The 9196-nt window shown below is 39.2% G+C and overlaps 1 protein-coding gene across 1 annotated transcript; it reads left to right on the top strand.

Annotated features, from left to right (window-relative positions):
- Window positions 1-3671: 3671 nt before the first annotated feature.
- On the top strand, window positions 3672-4667 carry LOC115806911 (neuropeptides B/W receptor type 1). Its single transcript, XM_030767766.1, has one exon. The coding sequence runs from the start codon at window positions 3672-3674 to the stop codon at window positions 4665-4667; it is 996 nt and encodes a 331-aa protein (XP_030623626.1).
- The last annotated feature ends 4529 nt before the right edge of the window (window positions 4668-9196 follow it).

The raw sequence follows: 9196 nt of genomic DNA, 5'->3' as shown, positions 1-9196 counted from the left end.
TCTTAAAAAGCAAAAGGCTTTTGTTTGTGCATGCTTAAACCAATTTAGAACTGTATGCTGAAGCATGGGGATAATTTGAAAGGATAAGTAGGTTAACCTAAGAACTAATTGCTTCTGTTGAGGTGTAGTTGATTCAGATGAGTCCAACATCGTCATACCCAGAGCTTTCTATTAAGATACACTTTTGGAAATTTTAGGATTTAGTCATGGTAAATTAACACTATCTAGTTGTTCTGATGAATTGTTCAAAAACAATGCAAAGCAAACTTTCACAGGCTTTGACACCATTGATACACAGCTCTCTTGTTAGTGATAATAATGGCAATTAAATTCAACCAAATTCAAATATGCTTTTCTTCTTTTGTTTATGAATATCATTTACTGATGTTTATGGTTATCAGTATAAAAGCAACATCCATTCAGAGAATAAAGTAGCTCAGACACTCTTTGATCAAACTTCGATAGGGAGGGGATGGCTGGTCTGACCTTAACCGCTGCTTCTCCTCTCACCTGTCTCTTGCTGTGATTAAGAGAACTGAACATCCGTGCTGTCAGAGTCTGTAGATATGCTTTAAGTCCTTAAAAGGATTATATATGCCTATGATTCCTTTCTATCTTGTTGCATTTATTATTGCCAGACATGTTTGACAATGTCTGTTGAATGAAATAATTTTGTTTATTTGTTTGTTTGTTTTTTAATGAACTCGTGGACTTCTAAACACAGGATGTAAAAGATATCGACTACTGCTACCTGATTCACCATGCCATCAGCCACAGTTAGTCCCTGGCAGGTCATTTGTAGCCATGGCTCCGGTTATTTTCATTGGATGACACATTGTAAAGGTGGTAAGTGCTCCATTGGAGAACACTCTGAAAAGGCCAATAATTAGTGCTTTGAGCAAGTTGCTTCTCTGCAGTACTGCCACATCACCCACACTAACATCCTGTTCCTCAGGCTTGCCAGAGCCCCCCTCATGCAATAGAAAAATAGCTTTTTTGGTATAGAAACAAATACATGTCAATCACCTCAAATTACATTTTCTCTCTGCGGCCTCTAAGCCCTGGAGTTCGGAGTGGGGTCTTTGTCATTGCTCTCCATTTCAACATCCATATTTCTCATCAGTAGAGCCTCAGATGTGATACTCATGCTAAGTGTCTGTTATTCAACAAATCAGGCTTCATCCATCACCTAGCTGTCGGTGAGCTTCAGTCTGACAGTTCAGAGAAATCAAAGCGACCACACTCTCATCTACAGATTACGACTGGCTGGATTTCATAACAAAATTCTCATCATTTGACAAGACTCATGTTGAATACTCCAAATGTAACTTAAAAAGACATTTAACATCCTGAGGCATCTGGCTGGTACTGAGCTCAGCCTGGAGCCTGGCTGACATTCAAATATTAATCACAGTTTTGCGCTAGTTTACACTTACATGAAATAGACTGGATGCACATTTTTATTTCCTTATGATGTTCTTGTGGGCATGGCTGACCTTGTAAATGACTCTAGTGACAACACAGTTATAATTAACTTCAAAGTGGGACCCAAACTCCACACTGACATTTCACACCTTGCAGGAAAATGACCTCTAGTTCTTACAGCTGTTAAATCTCCTCTTAGTACCTATTTGTCTGTTCTGTGCAGAAAAGACCATTTAAAGTTTAATTTTGTAGAATATAAAAAAAAAGATAAACTGAAGAGGATCAATGATTTAAGAGATTTTGAATATTTTTGGTTTAAAGAAAACAAACACCTTGTATTTGCCTCCTTATAAAGTCTCTCTTAATCTATTTACATTCTCACCTTTCCATCTCTCACTTTCATGTGTTAATGAAAATGTTAGGTCCAAGGCTGATAGTTTCATTATGCAGCAATGTGAGTAAATTCTTGTATTTGTCACTGGTGAATACTGATCGTGAACTAATACTGAAAGGATATGAACGAGCAATTTCAGAAGTACTGGAGAAGATTGAATCGGTACAGAAAAGGATGTGCTTCAGCCAGAAGTCTGACATTCTGACATGAATCACCATGGACCAGCAAAAGGAGTCTGTACATTACAAAAACTCCTTTATTCATGTTGAGCATTTGTGAGTCATAAATACATGTCGCCTGCAAAGTTGTGACACTCAAATGGCTATGTAACCTTCCACCTAAAAATTTTCAGCTACTTTTAAGTCCCTTTGTGTGTGTGGTTTGGTGTTCAGAATTTATTTTTCAAATGATAAACTACTTACAACAAGCCTGGTGAGCAATAAAGAAAAGATAATTGATTACTTAGTTAAACTTTTCATGCCTTAATGTCACAGTTAAGCAGTTTAAGGCATTGGGTCTGGATCCATCTTTTGCTCTGACAGATGAGTGTAAGAGAAATCTTCTCTTACAACATCTCTCTCTCTGTTTTTCTTTTTTTTTTGTCTCTCTCAAGGATGTGGTTTCAAGCATCTTGTAAAGATACGGCAAACTATATTATCATAGTGAAATCTCTCTCCATCTGACTGTATGCTGGACATAGGCTACTATAGGAGCTGCTCTGTTGTTTCTATGCGAAAGTCAGTGTTTGCCTTGTCTTTATTATACAGTTGTGATGTATCTATAAAAAGGACTTGTTATCACAGTAAACCCTCTACTGATAATGTTTGCTGTTGACAATACTCTTTCCAAGGCCACTGGATTTAATTATGTTCAGAGGCTTATCTAAAGTTTTGTATGACTTGGGTAAAAGCCAGTGAGAGTCAGAAAGTAATTCCTTCCTTGACTTACAGTTTTGCTAATATAATGGCAAAGAGGTTAATTTGCATTATTATTATTGCATCTGTTAGTAATAGAAGCACAGCGCCTCATCTTGCTGTGAGCATGAGACTAAAAAAACCTTTAATTCAAAAAATGAGTCGAAATCTCTCGTGAGCAAGAGCCAGTGCGAAGCACGGCAGGGACCACGGCGGGGACTTTGGATTACATCACATGTGTGCGCGCAACCCGTGTAAAACCAGACGTATCTGCAAAAGTCGGTGCATACCTTTAAACAGTCTTCACATAGGTCAGTTAAGCGGAAAGCTTTGGAGAAAATCCTCAATTTAAGAAGTCCTAAGGTAAGCTAGAAATTTCAATATTACATTCAATTGCATTTACACTACATTACATTTATTTATCTGGCGCTTTTTAGCAAAAGCGACTTACAAGTGGGAAAAACAATTCAAGCTCCAAGATAGCGACAGACCTGAGAGTAGGCGCTAATTGTGAGCAATAAGTAACAAGTGCGAGTTTCCTTCAAGATAGAGGCAGGAGAGTAGGTATAGAACAGCACCTTAGGTGTGAGTAAGGCGTGTTAGGGGGTTAGAGGTGTTAGTCGTTAGGAGAGGAGGTGCTCTCGGAAAAGGTGAGTCTTCAAGAGGTTCTTGAAGATAGAGAGGGATGCCCCTGCTCGGATGGCAGTTGGTAGCTTGTTCCACCATCGAGGAACCACAAACGGGGAACCACATTATATCCATAAAGTCCACAGATTTACATTGCATACATCATTCTAACTTCATTTATTCACGTTATTTTCTCTAGATAACCTCTTCTCGACGTATTGTTTCCTGCTATATGGGATATAACCCTCCCTTTAATAAATACTTTCTGTATTTTAATTACAGTTGTTACAGTTGTGCCTCAAGGACAGAAGATGGAAAATAAGTCAGTATCTGGCTCTACACACTCCTCGTGCAACCTCTCCACTGACCAGTACCCCAGCAACTATACCAACTGTACCCCCCCGCCATGGCTCTACTATCCTGATTTTTACATTGGACTACCGGTCATTTATTCTGTTATCTGCGCCGCGGGTCTTACAGGCAATACAGCCGTCATATATGTCATCCTGAAAGCCCCCAAGATGAAAACTGTCACTAATATGTTCATTCTAAATTTAGCGATAGCAGACGACCTTTTCACGCTCGTACTACCTATCAATATTGCAGAACATCTGCTAAACTACTGGCCCTTCGGTGAGGTGTTGTGTAAAGTGATTCTGTCAATAGACCACTACAACATCTTCTCCAGCATCTACTTTCTCACAGTTATGAGCGTCGACCGCTATTTTGTGGTGCTCTCCACCGTGCACTCCAAACGGATGCAACACCGCACATACCGATTCGCCAAAACAGTAAGCATCTGTGTGTGGGCTCTGGTCATTCTAATAGTTGTGCCGTTCACCGTCTTCGCAGGTATCTATGTCAGTCCCGATGACGCAGAGGGCAGGAAGAGTTGCGTTTTGAGTTTTCCAATTCCGGAAAGTTTTTGGTTTAAGGCAAGCCGCATCTATACCCTGGTTCTTGGCTTCGTTATCCCCGTGTCCACGATTTGTATCCTCTACAGCTTGATGCTGTATAAACTGCGGCACATGCGCCTGAATTCGAACGCCAAGGCGTTGGACAAAGCTAAAAAGCGTGTGACTGTGATGGTCTTCATAGTAATCGCGGTGTGTTTGTTTTGCTGGACCCCGTTCCACCTGAGTACCGTGGTGGCACTCACTACAGACTTACCCTCAACTCCCCTTGTAATAGGAATTTCGTACTTCATCACAGGTTTGAGCTACGCAAACTCGTGTCTTAATCCATTTCTATATGCGTTCCTGGACGATAGTTTCAGGAAAGCATTCAAGAAAATGTTGGAGTGTTAACTCATGAGTACAAAACAAACCTTTTGGAAAACGGGACTGAAATTATTGTGACTGCGATTGTGATTCCTGTTTTTTTTTATTAAGAAATCAGCGTCTACAATTTTCAAAAGGCATCGAATTAAAACAGAAAAATCCTATTGCGCTATTGACAGCCAGTATGATGCCATACCAGACTATACGATGTTAGTGCAATGTTGGTCATATTTGTGCGAAATGTGTGCAGTAGGTTACAACACATTTCGAAAACATTTGAACTGATATTTCGTTATTCAAATAAGACGACTTCTAGATTGGTCCTGAAACTTCTTAGCCGTCCTGAATCGGCTGTTATAACAGTATATGAGCGTATAAATATGTAAATAGGCTACATGTTGTTATGATGATGGTCATAATGATTATCGGTAATGTAATCTGCAAAAGTACATCTCTCATGTCGATTCTAAAACCTACTTAAAGAGATAAAGAGCACAAAAATTACTGATCTGAAAGTGCATAAAGTTAATTCAAATTTATTCTACAGCCCACAAACAATGACACAATGACTGACATGTAGATTGAACTTTGATGTCCCCTTGTCAAGTGTATATAGTTTTAAGTCTCTGTACATGCTTCTTCTCATGGACTCCTGTAATCTCTAAAGCAATGTAAAAGAAACGCTTTAAAGAATTCATTGACCATGCGCGACCCAGTTAACTGTATGTAACGTTCACTTTTCCGGTGAAAATGTGAGTTTTCAGTGAAAATGCACAGAAAATATTGTATTCGCTGGAATAACATGGAATGTGTTTACATTGCCATTAGAGCGGAGTTTTTCTGGTTGTTTATTTTTATGCTGCCGCAACATTTAACACCAGCAGACAATGCTTTAGTTGGAAGTGGGAGGCATTGCCATTTTCACAACAACACAGTGACAATACAGATTTCCCCCTCTGGGCATTGTGACAGAATACTTGACTGATTGAAGGATCCGCACAAAATTGGAAAACTGTTTTATCAACAACTGACATGGAAATTCAGATTTGTCTTTCGTTTTTAAACTATTAATAGAGAAGTAGTGAAGCACCAAAGAACTTTGATTGGAGATGAAATCATAGTTTTCTGCCAGCAGAGGGCGGGAGACCATCATTTTTGCATGCACTCTAAAAATGACTTGGATGACTTGAAATTACTTGAAATTAAGATCAATTTTAATTCAAAAGTTCAACCATGATAAAAACAATAACAAAAATATCGTTTTTTTTTAAAAAATAAAAATCGGTATGTTATATCCAATGTTGTTGGAAAAGCTAAACAACAGACAAATATAGAATGGCTTAACGAAAATATCTCTGTCCCAGCACGTGCACCAGAGCCTCATTGGCTAAGGTTACATGCACACCAATAATCCAGTTTTAATCAAATTAAGGCAGTAATGCCAGTAAGGTAGAGGCCATGAAAACAACATACTCTGATTCACTAATTCACTGACGTTCACTAATAAAAGGTGGAATTGTCAAATGTTACTATTTATCCCCTTACTGAAAAACGTTAATGGTACTAAAAAAAGATCAAAGCAGCAGGTGCTCATGTGGTGGAAAAGACAATAGCCCACCACTATGGAGACCTGGGTTCATATCCCACTTGCGGTGCTTCCATGGATGAGCCAAACAAATTGTTTGCAAGTGGGGAACCAACAGGAGATTGTGTCCTCATTGCTGCAATAGTCACTCCCTCTGGTTGGTCAGGGGTGCCACGTTAGTGGTGGATGGATCTGGGTAGCATAGAACAACCCCCCAGATGCATTATGGCTTCCCAGAAAAGTCCTCCATGTTCAGTGATTCTATATGTAGTGGAGGAGGCATGTGGGAGAAAAGGTCTTAAAACAAAAAGGCAAAAAACTGGGAGACTGTTTGCATGGACGTTTCTGAGTGTCATGGAAACAAAATGAATAGCTAGATCAACTTCATTGGAAAGATTAGACAACCTAATATTATCCATGAGCATGAGATGAGTATTAAGTTAAACTTAACTGAGTTTTCAGATGTTGTAGAAGATCATGCTGGTTGCACTTAAATTAGTTGTGTTAGTATAACAATGACAGGCTCATAGCAATTTACTTAATGATACCCATTGCTAGGATTGCTGAAAAAGCTGCATGCAAATTGTTAGCTCAGTTTTGTAAAGCAAATCCAGTAAATCATCTTTTAGAGTGTGGAGAGTCATCATGAAAATGGTGGCTATGACAACAGTAAAGAGGACGTGGCAGCAATAGAGGTATTCTTAGAACTGTGGTAAAGGTTTTCTGCAAAGCAGGCAAAGAGGTATTCATTACCTCTAGAATACTTATCTATTGTCAGGTTTCACTCTGCCTCTGTGCTTCAAGAGAGCCACTAACTACTAACACCTGCTACTGTTAGAATTCCTCATGTAAATTAACTTTACATGTGCAGCAGCACAAGTACGCACACACACACACACACATATGAAGAAACCACTTAAGTTTCAGATACCCACTTTTTTAAGGTAGACAAATTCCAGTCAGGTAGTCTGATATTTTGAACGTGATAAACCAGTGATGTTTGTATTTGTAACTTTATGGATTTTGTTGACAGTGTACATTTGTCATCACTGTGGCTGGAGCAGAAGACAGTAATTACCACCTTGGGTAATTGTTACTTGCAGAGTCAGTGGTTTTGGATGCTCATGGTTTAGACGTCTATGTTTTGCCTTTTAGTGTTATACTGGGTTGACTTGTTTCTTTTAAGATTAAAGTAGTGCTCAATACTGCACTTGACTCACACACATTTGTTCAAAAACACACACAACACAAACATCGAAGGATGTGTTTACTTCTATAGTGAATGTTATTCTTTACACAGAACTACCACAGTGTGGAAATTTCCAAGTTTCTCACAATCTTTTATTTGTTTTTGTTGTTGCTGTTGTTGTTGTTTTTCCATCTGTCATCAAATTACATCTTTTACTATCATCACTTTTATTTCCATTCTTTCTAGCACTTTTCACTTGTTTCCTGGTTCCTTTTCTAATCTCCAGTGTCCAAGCTAGAGCACAGAGAAAGATGCAGTTCAGTGGGTTCGGGGATGAAATTGATTGCCTTACATTTCACTGAGTGCTCTCCACCGGGAGACAAAATCTCTCCCCATTTATCTTTCCTCAGGGCGGCAGCAGCAGCAGCAGCAGCAGCATTAGTGACGTGTGTTGCCTTATAAACAAACTATGCCCAACAGCACAACATGGCTGTAAATATTGCTCTGAACCACCATCTCACACCACTGCACTCCTCCACCCACATCACTGCATAGTCGTAGGTTAGAGGTGACGTCAGACAATTTAAATATCTTCCACGGTGAGGTTTGAGCAACTCACTTGCGTTTAACAGAAATCATACAAACTCGTAGGCATGCCCTGGTGAAACTGTATACACTATGTGTGGGCTTGTTTAATGATGCATCTGACAATACCTTGTCTCTCTTCTTTCCTCAACTTATTTGTTCTTGCCCAGTCCATGATTCACAGTTGCAGCCACACCAGTCGTGGTGCCTCCACTTGCAGAACTATCACTGTCACATTAATATTGTTTAGAACATGCTTATCATTCCAGTACCTTGTCTTTATCTCACATCATCACACAGCAGCAGCAAACTGGAAAATGAAAATTTAATGATGGTCTTTCTACACTATAGGCAGATTTCAGAATTTTTTTCTTTTGGTTTTTGTGCGCGTGCATGTGCGTGTGTGTGTGTGTGTAAACTCATTTTGTGTAAGGTCAGTTGTGATTAAGTTTTTTTTTTTTTACAGCCATAGAATCTCATACCACTAAAGCAAATTTCTCAGTTGCTGCAATCCCCTGAAAAGGTCCTAGCAGACAGATAAGACAGCATTTACTGGTCACAGTTTTTTTTAAAAACCAAACAAAATATAATGAACCCGTCAACCTGCAATATATATAAGCTATGATTCGAGGGACTGGGTGGTCGATTGCTCCAGAGAGTTACAGCGTTTCCTGCTAATCTACTCTGTGCCCTTGAGCTATGTGTAGCTTCACTAACAAACAACAAATAGTGTGCCAAGACTGTAAATTCATGTTCTCAACACAGAACACAAGTGTCCAAAATGAAAATAGATCACTTCTCTCTATGTGCACCCCCCTTGCTTTCTCTCTCTCTCTCTCTCTCTCTCTCTCTCTCCCCCCCTCCCTCTCTCTCTCTCTCACACACACACACACACACAGAGAGAGGGAGAGAGAGAGAGAGAGAGAGAGAGACTCTGGTCAATTAGATATATCAAAACCTGTGTTCTGCACCACATAAAAATAAATCTAAAATAAACAAGTCTGCAGGAATATAAGACGTGTAATCAGAGTACAGGCTACCTAAACTGCTAGCTGAGACATAAATTCGCAGAGACGTTTAACAGTTGCCTCATTAAAATAAATAACATAACATTGCTTAAAATAACATAAATCAATATCTCACAACACTTTCTCTCTCTTTAAACAAGGGGTAGGAGAGTGAAGGCTGAACGAACTA

Source organism: Chanos chanos, chromosome 3 (genome assembly GCF_902362185.1).
Source record: "Chanos chanos chromosome 3, fChaCha1.1, whole genome shotgun sequence".
NCBI classification, from domain to species: Eukaryota; Metazoa; Chordata; class Actinopteri; order Gonorynchiformes; family Chanidae; genus Chanos; species Chanos chanos.
Note: the sequence above shows the minus strand (reverse complement) of the source record. Positions and strands in the feature narration are given on the sequence as shown.